Genomic DNA, 24,131 nt, shown 5'->3' on the forward strand with positions numbered 1-24,131 from the left:
GGCATGACCAGGGTATCAAAAGAGAGAAAACCCCTAAAGGCAACAGCTACATGGGACAAGGAGGAAACAAGGGAGGGAGAAGAGTACTGGACCAGGATCAGATCTGAATGCTCCTCTTGTTTTTTCCACTGAATTTGGGCCAGTCACTTCACCTCCCTATGTGCCCATCTCACCCATCTTTTGCTTTGTCTGATGCCTACATACTTAATTCCTCAGGTCAGGGGCTGTCTTGCCAGAGAGTTAATACAGTATCTACCACCTCCAGGCCTGAATTGTGCCCAGCTGGGGCCACCTACACCCCTTTCCTTCTCAGCTAAGCAGTTGGTCTAAGATCACATCTCTGGAAAAGGAGATAAGAGGAAGATAAGACCCAAGGCTTTATTTATATACCAATTCCAGTTTGGGAAGAAGGAATGGGTGTTCAGTGATATTTGTATGTCTGATATCAGAGTCTGCCCAGACCACTTGCAGGGTTAGGAAAGCTCCATTCTCTTCATTGCGACTGCTTGAACAAAATCTTGCAAAGCTAATAAATACTATTTACAACAGTAACAGGAAGATGGCAAGGAAAGAAAAACACAGGACAATCTGAGACTGGGTCTACATAAGAAATTCCATCAACATATCTAGAAGCCAATAAATTAAATCCATATGGTCCTCTCAGGAGGCACTTCTGGTTTAAGCCTTACATTGATTACTTTGTTGGGAAGGAACTGATTTAAGCTAAACAGATTAGCCTTAAGCAGACTAAAAGGACATCCATCCAGAACATTGCATAAATTTAACAAAACCTGCTTTCTAAACAGATTTAGTTAAACTAGTGTAATTCTCCCACACAGACGAAGTGTGACAAGACAGTGACTGATCTTTGCTTGAATTCCACCAGGGTGGAAGCAGTACGGAAGCCTACTAGGACTGCTTTCAACCCAGAGAGAAACCTACCCCACTAAATGATAAAAGGGCTGGAAGGGAGAAGAGAGAAAGAGCTGGGCGGGGACAATTCAGCACCACCATTGCCCACCCCTCAACTGCCTGAGCTGTTAATTCAACAGTATCCAGGCCCATTTTTGACCCTTCAGAAGCAGATTCATCATGCTTCACAATCCCCCCAAAAGGCTCAAATGCTGTAGACCAGTAGGCATGGAGCTGTGGCTAGACTTTGAGCAGCATTATGTTGCATCTCCTCTTTCTCTCAATTCCCTCTCCCAAGAAACCTGTCACCCACATGCTCCCATCAGTTTTGCATACTCCACTCTTCTACAGAAGGTCTTTGTGCTCAGATGAGGATGTGTGCGTGCAGGCACGCACACCCACCAGTCACCGGCACACTGCTGGCATCATCAACTGTGAAGTATCTATATGCTAGCCTGCTGAATTAGGATTTTCACATTAAGTCCATCCTCAATGGAGTCTGAGCACCCTTCTGCAGTAACCAGACCAAACCCTGCTCATATCCTGGGGTAGGTTCGACTGTGCCACTCCAAAGACAAATTGCAAGAAGCCCAGCTCAGACAAAGGCATGACCAGGGTATCAAAAGAGAGAAAACCCCTAAAGGCAACAGCTACATGGGACAAGGAGGAAACAAGGGAGGGAGAAGAGTACTGGACCAGGATCAGATCTGAATGCTCCTCTTGTTTTTTCCACTGAATTTGGGCCAGTCACTTCACCTCCCTATGTGCCCATCTCACCCATCTTTTGCTTCGTCTGATGCCTACATACTTAATTCCTCAGGTCAGGGGCTGTCTTGCCAGAGAGTTAATACAGTATCTACCACCTCCAGGCCTGAATTGTGCCCAGCTGGGGCCACCTACACCCCTTTCCTTCTCAGCTAAGCAGTTGGTCTAAGATCACATCTCTGGAAAAGGAGATAAGAGGAAGATAAGACCCAAGGCTTTATTTATATACCAATTCCAGTTTGGGAAGAAGGAATGGGTGTTCAGTGATATTTGTATGTCTGATATCAGAGTCTGCCCAGACCACTTGCAGGGTTAGGAAAGCTCCATTCTCTTCATTGCGACTGCTTGAACAAAATCTTGCAAAGCTAATAAATACTATTTACAACAGTAACAGGAAGATGGCAAGGAAAGAAAAACACAGGACAATCTGAGACTGGGTCTACATAAGAAATTCCATCAACATATCTAGAAGCCAATAAATTAAATCCATATGGTCCTCTCAGGAGGCACTTCTGGTTTAAGCCTTACATTGATTACTTTGTTGGGAAGGAACTGATTTAAGCTAAACAGATTAGCCTTAAGCAGACTAAAAGGACATCCATCCAGAACATTGCATAAATTTAACAAAATCTGCTTTCTAAACAGATTTAGTTAAACTAGTGTAATTCTCCCACACAGACGAAGTGTGACAAGACAGTGACTGATCTTTGCTTGAATTCCACCAGGGTGGAAGCAGTACGGAAGCCTACTAGGACTGCTTTCAACCCAGAGAGAAACCTACCCCACTAAATGATAAAAGGGCTGGAAGGGAGAAGAGAGAAAGAGCTGGGCGGGGACAATTCAGCACCACCATTGCCCACCCCTCAACTGCCTGAGCTGTTAATTCAACAGTATCCAGGCCCATTTTTGACCCTTCAGAAGCAGATTCATCATGCTTCACAATCCCCCCAAAAGGCTCAAATGCTGTAGACCAGTAGGCATGGAGCTGTGGCTAGACTTTGAGCAGCATTATGCTGCATCTCCTCTTTCTCTCAATTCCCTCTCCCAAGAAACCTGTCACCCACATGCTCCCATCAGTTTTGCATACTCCACTCTTCTACAGAAGGTCTTTGTGCTCAGATGAGGATGTGTGCGTGCAGGCACGCACACCCACCAGTCACCGGCACACTGCTGGCATCATCTGCCATCATAATTCAATCCTGCCCTTGCAGTATCAGACAGGAAAGGAATAAAAGCAAAGACAGGGACTGCATGTGAAGTGAGGAAGGGAGTTACAAAGCCAAGAGATCCCATCTGCAGTCACAGCCTCACCAGTCAATGTAGAAGTTGGACTCCCTCTCTTTTGTGCTTTGGTTCACTGAGGATGACAAGTCAGGGGGACTTTGGTTGAAAATATGTGGGAAAGAGGGAAGTTAAGAAAAAAGGCCTTTTTTATTTTTAAGAGGTGGCATTGACTCTTCTGTCTATTTCAATTATCTTCAGTGTTTCGTTTCCTTCTAGTTCGGAGTTGACTCTGCAGGGAACAAAAAACCAAAACAACAAAGGTTAACGCTAATAGTTAGTCATTTTTAAAAGCGCATATCCTGCTTGAATTGGCTAATGCTAAAATGGCACTCAGTATTTACCAGGTACTTGTCAGTTGGATGATTGTAACACACCAAATTAGTCATCTCTTTGGCTCTAGGTAGAACTTCGACACAAATGCTCAGAAGGCACACTTGGGGTGATATGGCTCATCCTAGCCCTCAGAATAACGTTCTTTCTAACAAAATCTTTCCCTCTACTGTTTGGTGTGCTTGCTGCTTCTTGTTAGCAGAGACCAAGATGTGGGCCAACAGGACAGTGGCAGGATAAAGAAAAGGTAAAGTGGAAAGAAAACTGCACATACATATTTAAACCAGTGAAGCTCTATTTTCAGAGGCCCCAGAAACTTAGATTTATCCTAAAAAAATAAAAATATGAAGGAGCTCTGTGTTAAGTAGTTCAGATAACCTTACAGGTCCGTCTCTTAAGACTGAGTCCTGCAAACTTTCCACAGTAATGCTTTAGTAAGATCACTGCTGTGAGAAGCTCCAGCTCTTCACACCCTAACCTTGTAGAAAGCCCAGTGAGTCACAGCCTCACACTTCCACCCAACTGGCAAAAGCTTATTCCTTCAGGGGACACAGAAGTAACTGCTTAAAGAAGTGGGTAGGCACAGCTAACGGGCTTACAGGGGTCAGGTTTCTGGCAGAAGCACCAAGTTTGGTAGCTGTGGTACCACAATAGTGTTGCAACTGCTTCTCCAGAGTAACCATAACTTTGCCTATGAGCTCTCCAGATAGAGACCAAAGTCTTACTTCAGGTTCCACAGTGCCCAGCTCAGCCCCTAGTCTTACTGCTGGCCTCCAGGCACAAACGACAGCGACACCCAACACCCATAGGACAAGCAGCCCACCCTGCACTCACCTGTGCTGCTGCAGGCCCAGCAGCACCGACTTCTCTAGCCTGGTCTCGTTGGCTATTGTGAACTGCATGATGTCATCCTGCTGTGTCCCCGGCATGGCTTCCAGGGACAGCGCTGCGTACTTGGAGGCGTCTGCTTGCCTGTCGTTGCGATCCGCAAAGGAGATGGGGCTTGACGACTCCTCCAGCTGGTGAGGCTCTTCATAAATTAGCAGGCTCCTTGACCTCACTGCGCACAAAGACAGAAGGCAAAAAGAGATGAGACACAGGCAGCTCGGAGGACAGCCCATCTCATTTCAGGAAATGGAAACTGTCAGAGCAGAACTAAAGCTGCAAAGGTCTTTTCATAGTGATTAACCGGTAATTTGATAACTGAGCAAAGATACCACAGCAATAGTCCAGGGATCAAAAAGCTCTGAATTATTCACAAAACAAGAACAAAATGAAACAATCACTTTAATAATATACGTTGAAAGTAACTGGTTCATTATGGGTATATAATGCTAACAGTTTCCCACTCAGTCCTTGGACTCTTTGTCGCCGCTTGCAAAAGACACACCAGCTGATCTCAGCTGCGTGATTTAACAGTATGAAGATTTGCTACCAAGTAGAAATCCTGCTACCTTTTACAGACCACTAGCTTTAGTTCCACAAACAGAAAAAAAACTGCTTTAAAAAGAAATACCAAGCAGGCTAGTGGGAAAAGGCTTTGCCCGTGTCTTTCAAGTCTTCTGCCATAGAACAGCTTGCCAAGCTAAAGACACAGGTATACCAAGGAATGGCCTGCTAAGGAGCAGAAAAACAAGAGGTACTTGAGGAGGGGGTTAGGGATGGGAGTGGAAAACAAGTGCCAAAGCACAACCGAGCAGGGAGCAAGACTGGGATAGTTGTCACTTACCAATGGAGTCTGTGTAGGATTCTGGCGAGGAATGCTGCCTGGGCAACACCATCTTTGTAGCAGAAGGATATGGCTCATAGCTCTGAGAGAAGCTGCCAAAAACTACTGCAAAGCACAGCACCACCATCTGGCAAAGGGAGGATGCAGAATAGGTAAGTGCACTAGTTCTTGGCCCACATGTGCACATCAAAACTAAGCACATCTGATACTTTTCAAAACAAATCATTTGAGACTATTTTCATCACTACATACAGCGTCTCTTAGTAAAGGCACATATACAATAGTAATTCAGTGTTTTAAAGGGCATATTTCAATGCTGGGGTTTGTTTTCAATGGCTACCACCATTCTGGCCTGTAGCCTTATTTACTCCCAAAGCTGAAAAGCAGACACAACCCCCGTGTGTTTTACAGATGCTGTTGGGTATTTCCAAGGTTATTTCTGCTGCTGGCCCCAGTCTTGCTTAGAAGTAATAGAGAGGCTGGCACACTAGGAGAACAACTCAGACCTTGAAAATAATTTCCATCAATTTATAGCACTAGTATAAAGGGAACTTGCTGGCTGAGTGTAAGGAGGGAAAAGGGAAAAGTTTCATTCTAATCCTTTTCTTATCCTGACTATTATTACTGACACAGGCTAGAGGTAGATTTACAGCCTTAGTCATATTTTTATTTGGATGAGCAAGTTTATTTTTATTGGCATCAAAAGAACCAGCCATCAAAGGTCACCCTTGTTTTCATTTTACAACTCTAGACACCATTTTTCACATATAATTTTGTACAAAACAGGTCACTCTGAGGGACAGTGCTCCTTCTTTCATCACTGTACCATCCGATAAAAAGCACAGGCCAAATCTCCTCCAGAATTTAATGCCTTCCCACAACCATTAATCTTCATCAGCCAGGAGTCTCACCTACCTCAAAATTGATTGTCAAATTTTGAAGAGAAGTTTCCCAAGCTGAGAATTTGCAAGTGAGGGACTTGACAGAACAAGAGATGTGCCTCTGAGTAGTGAAAGGAGATTCTCATTCTCCTACAATTCCCAGCTTTAGGGACACTCACCATAAGACAGGTCCCTGTCTGTGTGCTAGCTGCCTTACACGAACGGGACACCTTCCCAGCAACCATGGCTTGGAGTCTCTGCAACTGCTGCAGAAGTGTTCTGGAAAGCAAAGACAACAGACAAGCATCAAACGCACTGATCTACTTACTGGTTAAACAGCTTTTTGCTTCAAATTCCACACCTGGCAATAATATAGCATTTATGATAAGGTACAGATCATCAAAGACTCCCCGCTTCGTATACTCCGGAGGTAGAGGTATACAGCTACCTCCTTTTTCTGAAAACCTGCCACACAGCAGTTTGGACCACATGTAGGACCATTTTCAAAGAGAAGGTCTTAAAGCTAGACACAGGCATAGACTTCATTTCTTATAAATTCATTTATTAAATAAAGCACTTTGTGGCTATTTGCTAAATCCTCCAGGAGTAGACAAAAATCACAAATGCTTGAAGTGGCTACTATGACTGTGTCTTTCAGAGGTCCCAACCAGGATGCCAGTTCTGTTCTGGCTGGAGTCAACAGTCCCAGATCAAGAAGGTATTCTGTCTTTCAGGCTGTTTTTCTTTTGCTGTATCAACGTTAATTACTGCAGTTAGAATAGTAGTAATTTACATGGGAAATTATCTCAAAGAATGATTGATACAGGGTTTTCACAGCAGTTTTCATTTTGTTCTCATTAAAGCTTTTTAACAGACAAGGAGCAATCCAAATATTTGTCCTCAACACAGTCAAACATAGTAGAATTTTGCATCAGGATGTTAACTTCGCTGTTTGTTTCCAATTTTACTTGTCATTTTTCCTGTAAGTCTCACAACCTATTTCAGAGGGTAACCCCCATAAAACTCCAGGCAACAGCTTTGGAGGCTGTGACGTCAAATGCTAAGGCAGGAGGCAAGGTTAGGGTGTCAGAGAAAATAGAAGGATTATTTTAAGATCAAACTGGCTAAAAACTAATTGTAGGACAGACCCAGAGGTGCCTTCACAGCTCAATATACACTTGTCTGCCTGTTATTATAGGTTTTTTTAATCATCAATGCTCATTGCTAATTAGGGTTTAATGAATTCAAGGACTTCAGGAATGCATTCTGAAATGAGCACAAGGCATGCTCACAGCAGATTTATCTGGGCCAGCAGATCCTTCTCAACTTATTAAGGAAGGATGTCTTACATGCTCTTGAGAGCATGGTCTATTCTGCAACTCAATATTTAAAAAAAGAAAGTGATTTGTCTAATTCAGTCCTTTTTTCACTATTAGAGAGACCACAAGCAAATTAAGAGATGAAAACTCTTGTCGATCGCGCAAATGAGAACATCCTAATTCTCTGCTCCCTTCTGCATCTTTCCCCAATTCCTCCTCCCATCCGCTACACGGAAGAGGGTTCACACAGACTCGGTACATGGTCTATATCATTTTGCGGCACAGAACGTGCTGCATACACTATTCCCACCATATGCCACTAGCTATGCTACACAGCAATGCCTTTTTAACCCTGCGCTTTCTGTGCTATTATAGGAGGCTCAATTTCCCCCCTGTTTCAGGCCTGAGTCACTGGGCTCCACACAGAACAGCTCTGCAGAGCGAGGAGGAAGGAGCTCTCCTCCTCCTCCTCCCCAGCCCGGGGGCTGGCAGCAGCAGCAGCCTTGAAATGCTGATCACTCTTGCCACTTTTTGTGGAGGCGTCAGTGAGAAAACAGCTAATGGCTGGTGAGGAAATCAACAGAGAAGAGGCAATTCTCCTCGTTTTGCTTATCTCTGCCTTTTTGTGTCCAACTTAAAAAACCTGCTGGGCAGAGTGGGCCCAGAAACCCAATTCCAAAATGCTCTCTTTTTGGAAAGTATAATTAGGCAGGTATTCTGAGGTCTCCTATACACAGAAGATTCACCACCCACCTTATTTACCAACTTCCTCCGCATAAAATGCCTTTCTCTCCCAAGTCATTTAGCTGTTTGAGCAGAGCTACTGTCTTCTTCCCAGCTGACAAGCTACAGGTGCATTTTCAAACTAAGAGTAAGAGCCAAGGCAAGAACAAGAAATAAATTTCTTTGTTCGGAGATGACATCAGTTTACCCTGCTGCTGCCAAAACGGGGCACTCCTCGGTCCTTTTATTCTCTATTTGAACCTGGACTGGTGGAAGACTGGATTCCAAGGTCAAAAGATCCCCTTTCCCATGCAAAAGCTGCCTTCACTGTTACTGGGCGGCTGCAGGGATGATCTGGACTAAAAGAAGGAAAAGGAGCAGCTCTCTGCTCTGTAGAACAGGATCTTAGGTTAAACAAAGATGCAACAGGAAGGCCACAAACGCTTTTAGTGAGACACACTGCCTGTGGCTAAATCCTAACAGGAGAAAATGCAATCCCAAGGCAGTGTGCATAGGGGGTTTGCACCCACAGGGATTATTTTCACTGTGTCTGACACATTTCCCAGTGATATTCAATTAGAGGGTCACCTCCGTAGGAGGTGTGAACGTGCTTTCACGCTTTTTCCTGCCAATGGAAGCACCTCATAGAAAGCTGTAAAGTGACTGAAGACTCCTGGTCTCCCTTCCACACACTGCCAGCAAACTCACTCTGCCTGTGATGTCTTGTTTTCGTGTGCACATTCACGTATTCATCTTCAGAAGAGTCCCTTTTTCACTACCAAAGTAAGGAACAAGTCAAGGCTTCACCTCTGCTTCCACTGACACTTTGATTAAGGAGAGGAAATTTGTCACTCCAGGACGTAGCCACCTGGGAGGCTTCCTCAATTCAGTTTAAAATCCAACACTGATTTAAACAAAAAAAGACAGTTTCTAAGGAACACCAAACACTGTTTGTTTTGATCAAGATTTTTCAGAGAATTTATCTACTTTGATAAGAACAAAATCTAATTTTGAGTCTTCCAATTCTACATACAGATTCGTTCTCTGCCTGTCCTATTTGTAGGAAAGAGAGCAAATACCAAAATAAGGTTTTCACTGAAAGACCAGAATACCTCAAAGCAGGAAAAAATCCACAATTTTTCCAATTTGAATTGCAAAGAAAAAATCCACCAATTTTTCATCAGAGGTGTTTCAGCATAAAAACACTCTCCTGCTACTTTGAAAACACGAGTCGTTCCAGGGCTGCCACACTTTGTCAACTTTTAAGAGGGTTGTCTGACATGAAGTGCAAGATATCTCACTGCAACTTAAATCCAGATCTGTCACTCCTTGAAAATGGCTTGGTAAAATGGCTTCTCTAGCCCCAAATAAAGGAACAGCCATGCAAATCAGGGAAGTCTGGCAGCTTTGGTGCTGATAAACCCTTGGTGGGTCAGACTGATATGCAACTTAATCTTTAGATGACTGCTCAATAGCTCAAGCAGGAGCACGAGAAATGGAAGAACATCTCAACTGTATTTATAAAGCCACTGCATTTAAGGTTGCTGTCCAAGTGGAGATGTACAAAATTGCTGGTCATTACTGCATGTGAGCAACTCAAGCAGCTAATTGCATGCATTGTTTATGTGTGACACTCTCACCCACATGTTAATTGGATTCTCTGTCTTTCATTTCTCCAGAAAAAGTGATCATCAATATATTTAAGAGAACAAGTCTTATGAGGAGCGGCTGAGGGAGCTGGGGTTGTTCATCCTGGAGAAAAGGAGGCTGAGGGGAGACCATATTGTGCTCTATAACTACCTGAAAGGTGGCTGTAGAGAGGCGGGGTTCAGTCTCTTCTCCCAAGTAACAAGCGATAGGACAAGAACAAATGGCCTCAAATTGCACCAGGGGAGGTTTAGATTGAAATAACAGGAAAAATTTCTTCACTGAAAGGGCTGTCAAGCATTGGAACAGGCTGCCCAGGGAAGTGGTTGAATCGTCATCCCTTGAGGCATTTAAAATATGTGTAGATGTGGTGCTGAGGGACATGGTTTAGTGGTAACCTGGCAATGCTAGGTTAACAGTTGGGCTTCATGATCTTAAAGGTCTCTTCCAACCAAAGCAATTCTATGATTCTGTGATTCTATGATAAATACAGACTCAACAGAAGTGAAAATCAAAACTACTCCTCATATGTCATCCACAGTACCAGATGTTTCAACACTGTCTTTAAGCCCAAACAGCCGTGGCTCACAGCTAGACAATACTGGTGTCAGAGACGATATTCAAGCCCCTAAATCATTGGCAGCTTCTGCTTTTGATCCCAGTGCCAAAACGTGAGTGGATCAAGCCTTCTTGGTGACTGGGACAAGTCAGTTGAACTCTTGGTGGCAGCTTCTTCTCACACCCTTTGCTTTTTTAAGACAGCAGTACCTCACATGTTCAGATGCTACTAAAACCAGTGAGCGTCTGGCTCACTTGTGGCTACAAGACATAACAGATATGAATGTAATAATGTGCTTCCTTAGATTTGAGAAAACTGTCTAGAAAGGAACTTGGACGGGTTTCTTTTAAGGGACTGAGTCACATAAATTAGAAGAGGAAACATATGCTAGTGTTCTAATACTGAAGGTGCCAAAAATGTTGCAGTCACCCACTCAGAGTGATGAGAATTAAAAACTCCCCTGTGTCCTGATCCCCAGCCTCCTGCCTTGCCTTTTAAGATGCATAAATGCCAAGGGAGATGCTTCTGGATGCAAAGGTTTTGACCACACTTGCACCTTTTACATTACATATTTTTAGATGGAGAATTTCAGGTTAAGGCAGGCTCTCGGGGAAGATTCTTCTCTAAATTTTTTCATGTTGCTGAGAATAATGCAGGAATATTTTTACCAGAAGAAATTCTAGTGTTTCCATGGTTTGGAGCCAGATTTTGAAATGCAAGCAGGGTTTCCCTGAAGCCTTAGGTATGTATCTGTGCAAAATGCATTCTATATATAGAATAACATGCTCTAAAAAACTGATGGCACATACTGAAAGGAAACTCTGCTGTTCAATAGTGGAAATTGCCCTTCAGTTCCTTTCAACTCAAGCCAGACTATAAAAACATGATACTGACTGACAGCACATACATGTGCATGAACATTTTAGTAAGCAGCTATAACCCAATTTTCCAGCAAGATACAAAACCAACTTTGCCTTCATCCATACTAAATGCATGGACATTTTAACATGTAATCACAGCTATTTTCCTGTTATCTTTCTTCCACTCTTACAATTTTTCACAACAAAAGAACAGCTTTAATGTTTGTAGATCTACTTGTAGATAAGACCTTCATCAAAGTCTTCGTTTTTTACTGCATTGAACACTCAAAATTAAGTCACCTGGGGCTCTTCTTTGGGCATATTAAATAAGATACATGTGTGTATGACTGTGTGCTAGGTACTTTGAGAAATAAAATGCTAAACATTTAAATTTGGACATCCAAAAATAAACTGACATTGCATCATTTCAACCATCACTGCTTTGAACTTTGATTCCTGACTGTATTTAGGAGAAGTAGCTAAGGACATAGCTGGAAGTACCAGTTACAGGATGCTGTGAAGACAAGTCGAACAGTTTCTAGATGCCACATCAAGGCTTGGTGCAAATACCAATGAGGAAACAAGATATTTTGAATTCACCATAGGAAGTGGATAATGTACTAAACAAGGACCTAAGAACCATTCTCTGAATGAGATCATTGCACAGTTATGCACTAAATAAGAAAAGTGGCTCTTTGGGGTTAAGGTGAAAAAACCCATAGTGTGGTATGTTACATAATTCAGGCTTGATGAAAGCAGGCAATTTTACAAATTTCTCAGTACTTTGATTTGAAGTTTTAACAGATTTTAGGTACAATTTGTATCTAAATAGCCAAAACAACATCACCATGAATTACAAGAATTTCTGTGCAGAGGGTCAGGAACATCTGCTTCTTTGCAGAACATTACAAATCAGTACCAACGCTAAAGCAGAGTGAAGAAAACAATTCAACTCATCCCACATTATCTCCAAGGATTCAGAGATAATATCACTTAGCTAAGTATTTTTAGAGCATGAGAGAATTAAGATTATCAAATAACAAATAAGATGCTAAAGATCCTGTCTAAAAGGATGGACAATACCAACAAAGCTGTTCTCATGACTGCATCTACAACAACTCCAAGACAGAAACAGCTGGCCAACAACTCCAGGCTTGACAAACATATTGTTCCTGAGTGGTTCATCCACAGCTGCATCTTTCCTTAGAGCAGCCAGCTTCAGCACCTCCTGGGACAGATTCTGGGAGAGAAAACCCTACTCCACAAGTACAGAAAAATTCCTGGTTCTTTTATGAAAAACCCTGAAGGAAGATACAGGAGGCACAGAAATGGCTTGGCTCTCTTCAAACAAGCAGCAGATGTCTTTATGCATGAGCAGTGTGTGGGTGACTCTTCAGCAAATTACAGTGCTACAGGGTCTGGCTCCATGAAATTAGAGATTGGATCCGGAGATTAGAAACAACACATGCCACTCAATTAGCAATACATTGGCTGCCAGACAAGCTCTAGGGCCATTTTCCATGATCGTGGGTCTTATCTTCAAAACCCAGCCTCCTCCCAACCTTTAGTGCTACCATCATGTTCAATGGTAATATTCAACCATCACTAAAAATGCCTGTGACTAGAAGGTGTTAACAGTGGGCTTATCTGGTACCTGCTCAATGGAATTTGTCACCATTAGAGAACACACTGACCATAAGCCATGACTGACACTCCGCTCTCAGCTGACATTTGATTAAAAGCTCAGGTATTGAACATTTTCTGCCATATGTCCTTTGATAAAGCCATCACTGAGTCACTCATTTCTTCAGAAATGACGAAACAAGAAGTTGATTTTCTCACTCCAAATGAAGGAAATTCTGGGATGCGAGATGGTTAGAAGGGTGCCCAATAACTGCAATGACATCTAGCAGTCCAGAAGGAACTAATAATGACTCTTGAGCTTCAGCACTGTAAATTCTGGAAGTGTCAATGATGCAGGTCAAGGTCTCTTGTCAAAACAGTCTTTCAATAAATAAAGACACTTTGGAGAGTTGGGTTGTAGTTTTTTGTTTGTGTTGTGTCACTAACCATGCTTCCTTGGGCAGTGGAAGAACTCAAAGAAGCATGCTAAAAGGTTTCCCAAGCACACCACAGCCTAGGGAGATAGTTTAAGACCTGATGTAAAAGTCTCTATGCTTTACATCACACTGTAGTCACAAAAACTGGCTTTCCTTATTTTTCTTTGACATTAACCAGATCAGATATAGCTATTCTTCACATTTCAATTGATCTCTTAACTTCACTTTTGACCGTAATACCATGCTACAGTTTTCTTTTATTTCCTTCATACCTTACCTGTTAGTATTCTCCAGGACTTCAACCTTCTTACGCAGCTCACTATTTTCATTTGAACAAGTCTCAACTCTGAAGACAGTACAAGGAAAGAAAGAGGAATGTAAAAAATCAGTCATTTATTAAACATGCTTTCACAGAGAGCTTTATGATCTTACCTACATTTAATGAAAAGTGACACCAACGAACTTTAATCATACTTCCTGGTGTAAAAGACATTGCAAAAGATACTACTAGCTGTGGAGCATCTGCTTACAGTGCTCAACTAATCCCAGCAGGTGTAGCTCATTCAGGATGGGCTGTCACTACTTCTTGACCCTTGAAATAGCAACAGCAAAGACCTTACTCAGACCTTCTCCGTGTATCAGGCCATGGAAAGGATACTTTAAGAGTCACAGAACATACTATATTTATGTTGCTAGCAAGTATTTTGTGCAAAGGTGTTCAATGTGTGCATTTCGTTGCTAGGATGAGGTACCAAGCAATTTAATGAACGCCACGCTTCTGAAATCAGATCCTCAAATTTCAGGTTTCGGGAGGTTAATAAGCCAGGCGGATTCATTTACAACAGAGTGCTCATTTCCACACTGCCCCTGGAAACCTCCTAAACTAGAGCTGGTTATCATATGACATGCCATATAAGAGGTGCAAGTAAAAATATGGGACTCCTACAAAGACAAATATGACCAGCCAGACCAGCTTCAAGATGGAAAAAGGTAAACAGCTTTGATATCTGCATGTATATGGTGGAAACTCCCAAGATCAACTCTAAGAAAGCAAGACTCATCCATAAAGAGGTAGGAATAAAAAAAGGAAATTACATCAAGGATATCACCAAAGATGGTACAAGGGGTTTAACAGATCCATCTGGTGAAGGGCATAAAAGAAATACTAGAACACTCGTCTGTTGGAAGAAAGATTAACTTGGGATATAAATCACTAACTGGAGGTTTGGCTCCTTCTCACTAAAGGAAGTCGATGGGTCACATGCTGTTTTCCTGAGTCCTGCTTATTTTCCCAAGCAGTCCTGACTCACCCACTTCCTATTTCTGTATCCTTCTGCACTAGAAGACAGAATATATCCACTTTGAATCCGCCTTTCCCTGGACACTGCCTACCCAGAAGGCCAACAGATTTGCACGAGGGAGAGGCTGACAGCAGATGGGTCTTGCCTTATTTAAGGTTTAAAGTCTTTGTCGGCACGTTAGGGACGTGCTGGAGGTAGACACAGTTAGGAAGGCAGCAGCCCAGCGCACGTACAAGCAGAAGCCAGAAGAAGGGCCTTTTCTCAGTCACAACCACGAGATGGCAGCTGGCACTCTGTGCACAAAGCAGTCCCAGCATCAACAGCTGGATCCCTTCCCAGTGCAGCAACTAGTGCTACTGGTCCACATCAAACAGGAAGAAGGCTGGCTTACTTTTTTTCCAGACTGTCCATGTATTCTTTCTTTTTTCTTCTACTTTCCTGGGCAGAGATCTAAGGAAAAAAGAAGAAAAACATCAAATATTTGCATAGGAAAAAAAAAAGCATCAGAGATGAATTAATAAACCAGTAAAAAGCCCCAACATTATTTGATTCAAGCCTCCATGCTGTTCTCATTTCTATTCCTGGTAAGCAAAGCACTGACTTGGTCTGTTTCCACATCCTGAGAGAAGACTGCTCCTCTCACCAGTACAAAAAAGATCATTCCCCGCTCTTACTGAACTAACCTTAAAAAGCAAATCAGATTCATCTGGGGAAAATATCCTAGGACAAATACTAAAAGATGGTCCCTAGGACAATGCTTCTGGGAGAGGCAAAGCCCATGCATGCACCAGAAAGCAGCTTTGTAGCAAAACATTTGCAGGTGCTGATGAACAACAAGTCAAACATAAGTCATCAATACACCCCTGTAGCTAAGGCGGCCAACTGGGGCCAGGTCTACATGAACAAGACTGTAGCCAGCAGGTTGAGAGAAGTGATTCTTCCTCTATTCAGCGCCTGCAAGACCACAGTTGAGTACAGTGTACAGTTTGTGGCTCTGAAATAAAATAGTTTGGATGTACAGAAGCAAGCCCAGGGGAGGACCGCTGCTATACTAAGCATGCTGGAGCACATCACGTATCAGGAAAGGCAGAGAAAGTTGAGTTTGTTCAGATTGAAGAAGGCTAAAGAGGGAAACCTTTGCTGCCTTCAACTATCCTGTGTAGGAAGATGATGTCAGAGGTGTACAGCAAAATGGCAAGAGGTATCAAATACAAGTTGCAACAAAGGAAATTCCAATTAGACATTATGAATTCTGTTTATTTGTTTTTACCACAAAAGCAGCCTAATATGGGAACAGGTTGCCGTATACATAGACAGTAAAACGTTGCCATACATTGACAGCAAAACGTGACTGGACAAGTCCCTGAGCAACTTGCTCTATATGCTGACCCTGTTTTCAAAGCAAGGACCAAAGGACCTCAGAGATCCTCTCCAATATAAATGACTGATTATATGAAAGCAGCACATAAAATGCACAAGGTCACTTTCAAAAATTTTGAAAAAATGTATTACAATACCAAATTCTAATTCAGTGTGGGCAAATGTACACCTCTATCTGCAAAACCAGCAACAGAATGCATTAACCTTCAAAGATGTACTAATATCTTCTTGAAGAAGTGGGCTGGCCAGGTCTGAAAAAAAAATAATCCTTTCCTCCTCATCACTAGGCTCTTCCCCATGTTGGAAGAAAGAAAGGAGTTGTAGGGCATTTCACAGCCTTGGTACCAATCATTCATTTAAAGGTCATGGAATTCAGTGATCAAAAGACTAGGGCACTGAAATACACAGGCAGATTTTAAAACATGAAACAGCAGAAAAGAACACCTTCATCACCATGGAAAGAATACAGAGGTCTTTGCGTACCATAAGGGTAGGATTGTACTGTTTTTAAAATGGAGCCAAGCAACAGCAATTTGATACCCTGCTTGCTAAATACTCTATTGTTCATGTGTTCAGGTAAATAACTAGACAGAGGCACAGTGTCACAGTGACAATTTGATGGATATGTTTAGGAACAAAGGAAAGCACTTTAAATAAAGACACCTTACAGCATTCAACTGTACCACAGACCATGACTGCAGAATTATCACAGCATCTTTTTAAATGAAGGATTAATAGAAATTACCCAGCAAAGCTAACTAACATTTACCTTGTTTTTTATTTTCCTGCGGATTTTCTTCAGTACTTTCTCTTCTGCTTTTGTCAGGGGCAGTTTGGTAGGGATTGGATACCCCTCTGCTATCAGCGTCCTCTTCTCCTCCTCTGTCAGGATGAGTGGGCCAGTCCCCTGTAATTTCTGCAAGTGTCATAGAAATGAAATAATACAACAGTAAGTGCACGTAGCTCTAGAGAAAAGAGTGTTAGGGAAGAGAGGCAGCAGCTCTCCCACTTCAGAAGGGACTCTGCCTAGTAACACAGCAGCCTCTTGCAATTAGGAATGAGTGGAAGGGGAAGAGCTTTTCAGATAGCTTCCATTCAGAGACTGAACTTTTGGGACAGGATTCCCTCAAAACAGTTATTCCCAGCTCAGCTCTGCACACACTGAGGCCAACAGTAAAACGTCTCTTGGCTCAAACAGGGAAAGAGACAAATAAGAAGCACTGCTGAAAATCCCTCCCTAAATATCACCGCTTGCTTTAGACATGACAAGAGGTCAGATGCAGATCTACCAGGGACAGGTTAACCCAGCAGGGCTAGGCCCTGGTGCAAAACACCATCAACGGTGGGAGAAACCTAATAACACTGTTGAACCCTGTCCTAACTTAGAGGAGGGGCACACGCTGTTCTCTGTGGGAACAGGACAGACCAGCGTGCAAGAATTAATGGAGTGGCTGTTTTGACCAGAGATGGTCAATCCATGGCAAAAACAGTAATTAAGAAAAAAAAAAAGAGAAAAAGAAATAAGAGATAGATAGATGATAGAGAGACAGACGATGGAAAAAGTTAGCTCAACTTACATGTGGTGCAGTCAGGAGAGGGGAATTGGAGAGTGCTGAAGCTGCACGCGATGTCACTTTAGCCGTAGCTTGTAGCTGGATGGGGCTGGAAGGAGGGAGCGATCTAGCCGGGCTCAGCCCTCCCTCAGAGTCACTGCCATGGCTGCTGGGGGGGGTTGGAGGCAAATGCAGGGGATCCACTGCTAAATGGCAAGAGAGAATAAATATAACACAAGGTTTTGAAGTGTTAATTCAAATTTCCACCAGAGCCACCACCACCACCCCAGTTTCCAAGACTAGGTCTGTCTGCTAAAAAATGGATCGGGGAAAAATGGCAACTTGGAAGATTTTCAGAGCATGCAGGTCTCCAAAGGAGGAACGAAACGCAGCAGCTATCTTTAGGCTTAACAGACAAAACAGGGCTCTGCGCATATGCTTCAGTCATTTCTACCTACACTTCAGCTTCTTCTCCAAATGCTCTGAGGTTTAAGTATAACCCTTCAGTACAAGTCCCCTGTCCCTGGGAAACCACATTAACAGGGGGGATCTGAGTCAGTGCACTTTCTTTCCAAAAACAATAGTCTTTCCTAACTTTGCTGTGGATTAAATGAATTACCAGCATTTTTCAAGAGAAGGAATCATGTCCAAGGTGTTATACAGAGAGGAGACAAATAATCTGACTCCTAAGGACCTGGTTTGGCACAACTGGGAGGAAGTGACAACCTAGTGACTGTGAAGGCTTTAAGGTACTGATGGAGCAGGAGCAGTATAGGCAACTACCATGGGAACCTCCCTTTCTCTGTGCTGTCCAGGGCCATAAAATAACTTCTACTGCATTTTCAGCCAAAAGAACCTGTGCTAGAATTGGCAAGCAAAGTGCTGCTCATAACCAAATGGGTCTGGACCAAGAGAAACAGGGCAGTATCTCACCTACTCGTATTACATGGACAATTTAGCAGATGTCCAAAACAGCCATAACTAAGTCATTATTTCTCTGAGATAAATTTACAGCAATGAAAATTGGGAGTAGGAAGATGCAGGGCTGAATTTGCCACCTTCCCCTTCTGTTATACTTTGCAAATTTGAGTTGAAAAGATCAAATGGGCGGTGGGGGAGGAAGGAAGAAAAATAGTAACAAAAAACAGCTATTATACATGAGCTCTTTTTGTCTACCATCTTAACTCTAGCAGTTGCCAGAAGAAGATATACACTTGAAAAACAGCAGGGCCCTTAAGTCCCACAAATTGAGCAATCGAATCTATGCCCTGGGCTGAGATATAGCCTCCTTTTTTCCACCTGATACATCACTTGCTTCTCTCCCTAGAGCAGTTCTAATTACCTACACAAATGAATTCACTAACAGAATATCAAGTATCAGGCAACTGAGATGCAGTTATCTGCTCGAATTTCAGCCCACATATTTTGCTCTTTCAAACTTTTCTTGGGTTAACATATTATGTGCGACAAGACCATGTTTAACTTTCAGGGTAGGGATCATTGCTCCTCCCTCCTCATTTATAGATTAATGCAAAGGGATCCTGGTGGCACTTAAAAACTCTACTAAAACGCTACAAACAGATGCACCAAACTTTTAATTTCATATAAACTCAAACTTGCTTTTGTATCAGAGGTTAAAACGGTAAAGTTTCCGCTTATGCTCTTCATGCTTTCTATACCTTAGTTAAGTCTCCTCAAATTGATTTCTCTTCTACCCTAAATAATCCTGTACTTTAAGGATTCAAGCTCCCTTCAGCAACTGTACAATTCTTAATACACTACAGACAAGAAAGGAATAATTTTCTTTGTGATGAGCAAGGGGAGAAAAAAAAAGAAAAACCACATAAATGGGTCAGAGAGAGGCTGGCTCTTCAGCAGCCTGAGTTGAATCCCTAGAAGGCAACAGCTTCAGCCTAAAGATTAACATGGCAAGTGAGGAAGCCAAATATTTAATCAGGGTAAAGTACATTCACTGTGCATTCTGGTCATCTCCCTCTGCATTTTGGGTTGGTAATTAACAGACCTTCCTTAGAAGAGAGGTTCAGGAACTGATCCACTTCATGGGGTTCCAATTTAATCTCTGGAAGAACTTTCTGGCTTAATGGTTTCATCTAGAAAAGAGAAATTAACTGCATGAAAACCCAAAGCACACATCTTAAAAACCTTAATAGAAGGCTACAAGGATGACTTCTCCATAAATGGAGAGGTTTCCCTCCCTCCTGTTCTGCTACAGGCAAAGCTTTAACTGCTTCACACAGTTTGTTAAACCAGGCTACAGAGAATATTGTCCTGATTACTCCCACTGTGGCTTTTCTTACTACTATATTTAGCTAAATAAAAGATTACGCCTCAGAGATGACATTTCAGACTGAAAGCTAGCATGCAACCCACTCAAATTACTTCTCTTAGCAACAGAGCTGCTGCTAGGATTTGCCGGACTGCACAGTCTGTTTGAGTGGAGACAGAAACACTCATGGCAGCAGGGGACAGCCTGTTCAAGACTGTCATCATCTGGGAGCAAGAGCAAGGTGCCAGTCACTGAAGCACCAGATTATTGGACCCAAGTTCATTTCACGGTGCGGAGGAGCAGGAGAAGGGACAGTCACGGCTGATGGAAATTTGGAAGACATCTGGCTTGCCCTATTGACAAGGTCGGGGCACCAGGCTGCCAAGCTGTTGCCCAGAGTCTGCCTGAATGCTAAAGTCCCAGGCTTGAGGAAGTCAGTTTGGCACGTCAGCATGCTCACTGCAGCCAAAATCTCTCTCAATAACCTGTGTAATTAATCTGTGCAATGGTAATGAGCCACCAGCTAGTCCCAAATCACAGCATCCCAAGCTACAGCAGGACTGTGTACGGGGACAGCACATTCAGTCTAGAAGAGGACTATGGGAAACTTGTGTTTAATTTTTGTCAGTTTCTCGTAAATAATTTCTGTTGCACATATTTCTGATCCACATCCAAGTGGAAACATTTATTTTCAGCATATACTAACTCCACCCGGCCTGGACTGACCTGGCACCCTGGGGACTGAGAACAGTCACGCTTCTTCCTCCGCTGCCAGGGGACTCTGGTGAGCCATCAGCTGCTGCAGTTTCCTCTCCTTAACTCAACCACAGCCATACTAAGCCCTTGTGAATGCCCCCTGGCTGCTCCAGCTGTGGTCAGAAAGGCATCACAAATGCTCCTTACGAGGCAGGTTGGTGTGGAAGCAGAAGCAGCTCGAAATGTCAGAGCTTCGTAGATCTGGCAACAGTGACTTATTTAGCAGGCAAACAGGGGAACTCTCCAGTTGTTTCAAACAAGGAGTCTTGTTCTGATTAGGGGAAGGCACAGCAGCACTAAGGCAAGTTATTATGGAAGACACTCATAGGCTCAACAGGGCAAATGGGTTACTCAGTTCAGGTGGGACTGGTTCATTAGAAACTGTTTAAGTATTTTTTAAAATGCTTGAGCCCCAGGCTTTGGGGCTAGCATAGAAAAGAAAGTTAAGACCTGAAGATGTAGATAACTGTTTTCAAACACAAGCTCTTACAGCAGCAGTGGGACACCAGCAAACACTAAAAAACATTAAAGCAGACTGCACTGTGCACCCTGAACTGACAACTTTGGCACCAAGGAGGCTACACCAGCACGCAGTCTTGTAGAGACAGGAGAATCTGTAGCTAATTGTGCAGAGAGGAGAACAGAAACTCTGCCACGTACCAGGGCATCTGTCTGTAGCTCAGGTTGTTCTCCTTCCAGCGACGTGGCCGTGACAGTGAGACTGACTGAGGGAGCAAGGCCTGATGTCTCACACAACGCTGGCTCAGTCTTTATTGCTGCTGGAGTCAGCTCTGTACCCAGACACCATTCCTCATTTTCCAGGTCACCTGCCAGGGAAGGAAATTGGACACCACATGTTTAGCTCAGAGACAGAAAGACTACAAATGAAAATAATGTCACCCCTCCACCAGAGAAGGGAAACAAACACAGAAGGCATTTCAGTCTATCAACAAAACTCTGCCCTTACTATTCAGCCCTCAGTCAATGCAGACAACCGTGCCATTCCAGGGCTGTAACCTAATCCTAGCCCCAGGATACAGAGAGGACCAGTGAGGAAAGACACAGAGCACTAATCACTGTACATTGCCGAAAGCTGCTAACACACAGCAAAACAAGGCTAAACAAGCCATTGAGTAGAGCAGCCAGGGAGCCGTGTGTCCTACACAGGCTAATGCCTGCTGACTCGGTTGTATTCCTCCTCCTAGAGATAGTGTTTAGCCAGACTTCTGCTCCTTCTACTGCTTGCAATCATCAAATAGCTGGAGTGGTTCCTTAAGAACAAAGGATTTTTCACACTCTCAACTTCAACATTTTTCCCCCAAGGATTCATTTAGTAAGTCTAAAAGAGGATAAAGGCTTTGATGATTTCACAGAAGCATCAGTGCCGTGGTGATCATTCTAATTTCCTCCCCAAAGCCTCTGGAAGTCACAGCACAGGATGCATATTTTGACTGGTGTCGTGGCTTAACCCCAGCTGGCAACTAGGACCACACAGCTGCTAGCACACTTCTTCCCCCCACAGTGGGATAGGGAGAAGAATCCGAAAAATAAGGAAAACTCATGGGTTGAGACAAAGATAGTTTAATAAGCAAAGCAAAAGCCGCACACATGAGAGAAGCAAAACAAGGAATTCATTCACTGCTTCCCATCAGCAGGCAGATGTTCAGCCATTGCCAGAAAAGCAGGGCTCCATCACACGTAATGGTTACTTGGGAAGACAAACACCAACACTCCAAACGTCCCCCCCACTTCCTTCTTCTTCTCCCAGGTTTATATACTGAGCATGCCATCATATGGCATGGAATATCCCTTTAGTCAGCTGGGGTCAGCTGTCCCAGCTGTGTCTCCCAGCTTTTTTGTACTCCCAGCCTACTCGCTGGCAGGGCGGTGTGAGGAGCAGAAAAGGCCTTGACTGCTTAGCAACAACTAAAAACACCAGTGCATTCTCAACATCAGTCTCATCCCAAATCCAAACCATAGCACTACACCAGCTGCTTATAAGAAAGTCAACTCCACCCCAGTCAAAACCATGACATTCTCCACCCCTTATCCCATATCATTTACATCATGCTCAGGTCCCACACTCTCCAATACATCCCCATTAACCACCACCACCCCCCGCTTCCTATCCTTTGATATAGTACATGGATATCCCTCTCTCAGCCTAGTCAATTCCACAAAGCTGTTAACAAACCCACTTGAAAAAAAAAACAAACAAACATATCAAATGCATTTTTGGAAGTTGCAATTCTGCCTTAAAAAAATTCCCATCCCTACTGCTCGAGTTCTGTCATATAAGTTCTTTTCTCTTGCAGGAGAATACCCCCCATCAGCTGCACTGCATCCCAACCGTGTACAGCACAGTCCTCTGCCATGACTCGTCAGTAGTTGTGAGAAGCACGTCCATAAATCAAGCAGCTGGAGTCTGAGGCCAAAATATACGTAAGAGAAAAAGAGTGTTGATCTTTCTTTCAAAGCTTTCTCCTGCCTTCAGAGTATTTACTGCATATACTGAATTAAAGCAAGAGAGTAAGCACGTACACAGTATGGCTAGTAAACACAGCAGAGCTTCGAGTTAGCATTGTGGGAGGCAGCCGGGGTGCTGTGGCCGTGCCACCAAGCAGTCTGCAAGGTCTGACACAAGACCCTTGCACATCTGAAGGCATCAAGGTGATGAGATGTCAACAGAATTCAGCTGCAAACAAGGAACAAAAGTAAGAGTGGGCTTACAGCCCCTGTGCTGCCCTATGTCCTTGCTATGAAGACCACACACGCACATGGCACGCTGGCACTGGGCACGAGCCGGGTGACTGGGAGAAGGGAGAAGAATGTACATCTCCAGTGCTAGTAATTACTCTGCGGTGGGACCTAACCTCCACCGCTGGCAAGGAAGGAGGTAATTTGAGTAAAGGCACGCCAAGGAATTAAAAATGAAAAATACGTATCCTGTAATCAGAAGCTCAAGGACAGCGAGCCCAGCTCTGCCAAAAGAAGTAACCGTACAGCAAAGGCTAAACACTGTATTTAAGTTTCTGGAGGGCTTACTCCCAAAGCTTTCTGGGAAATGCAGAAACATAAAAATAGAAGTATTTAAGGAAAAAAAAAAAAAAAAAGAGGTAGCATTGTCTAAATATTAACTCAGGAGAGAGGGCATAGCTCCCTGAGCCTCCCTACTCATGAGGGCGCAGCTCCCATCCCTGCTACCTCCAATGAAATACACAGTGGATCCGTGGTCTCCCTCTAGCTTGCTGTGCGTGGATCATTCAGATAAGAGCTTTCAAGTGGTAACTTTGCCTGGAAATCCAGAATCCCTTGGCAAATTCAACTTTCAAATGCTTGTTTGGATAACTTCTGCCAAAGCCTCCCCCACACCGTGTTGCGCAGAGCCTCCGCTTGCTGCCTCTCACACCTCTGGGTCGAGCTACAGGGTGGCAGCGCTACCATCTGTGATCTGCTTTAGACTCCCTTTGGGAGGGAAGGCTACGAACAAATGAGAGCTATCAGTGAGACAAGTAATTAGCCCTGAAGTTTCTGAGATTTGTAACATCACGCAAGTAGAAGAGAAATCTTAGCCGTGGGTGCCCAGCGGAACAGGGCATGTCCTCTAAGGCTGCACTTGGTGGATGTTTATCACCTCTAATCCCCAGACTCATCACAAGGATTCAGCTGCTGTAAGACAGCAAGATATTCTGGCCCTCGGCCGGTCATTTTACTCCCCTGGAACCTGACTTTGCTGATTAACTTGACATCCCTGCCATCATCACTTAGATCCGCACAAACTGCTG

General features: G+C 43.5%; 1 protein-coding gene across 1 annotated transcript in view; it reads right to left on the reverse strand.

Annotated features, from left to right (window-relative positions):
* Window positions 1–3,089: 3,089 nt before the first annotated feature.
* The window catches only part of CREB3L2 (cAMP responsive element binding protein 3-like 2), a 76,371-nt gene continuing 55,329 nt past the window's right edge, over window positions 3,090–24,131 (reverse strand). The window contains exons 3-12 of the mRNA XM_014937230.1: window positions 21,007–21,173; window positions 19,327–19,414; window positions 17,328–17,509; window positions 16,520–16,666; window positions 14,762–14,820; window positions 13,347–13,415; window positions 6,081–6,180; window positions 5,021–5,147; window positions 4,126–4,351; window positions 3,090–3,190 (exon numbers count right to left, since the gene is read on the reverse strand). Of these exons, the coding sequence (XP_014792716.1) occupies window positions 3,115–3,190; window positions 4,126–4,351; window positions 5,021–5,147; window positions 6,081–6,180; window positions 13,347–13,415; window positions 14,762–14,820; window positions 16,520–16,666; window positions 17,328–17,509; window positions 19,327–19,414; window positions 21,007–21,173 (1,241 nt within the window). The 3' untranslated portion in view covers window positions 3,090–3,114. The remainder of the gene's footprint in view (window positions 3,191–4,125; window positions 4,352–5,020; window positions 5,148–6,080; window positions 6,181–13,346; window positions 13,416–14,761; window positions 14,821–16,519; window positions 16,667–17,327; window positions 17,510–19,326; window positions 19,415–21,006; window positions 21,174–24,131) is intronic.

This window comes from Calidris pugnax, unplaced genomic scaffold (assembly GCF_001431845.1).
Source record: "Calidris pugnax isolate Ruff unplaced genomic scaffold, ASM143184v1 scaffold1, whole genome shotgun sequence".
In the NCBI taxonomy this organism is placed as follows: domain Eukaryota; kingdom Metazoa; phylum Chordata; class Aves; order Charadriiformes; family Scolopacidae; genus Calidris; species Calidris pugnax.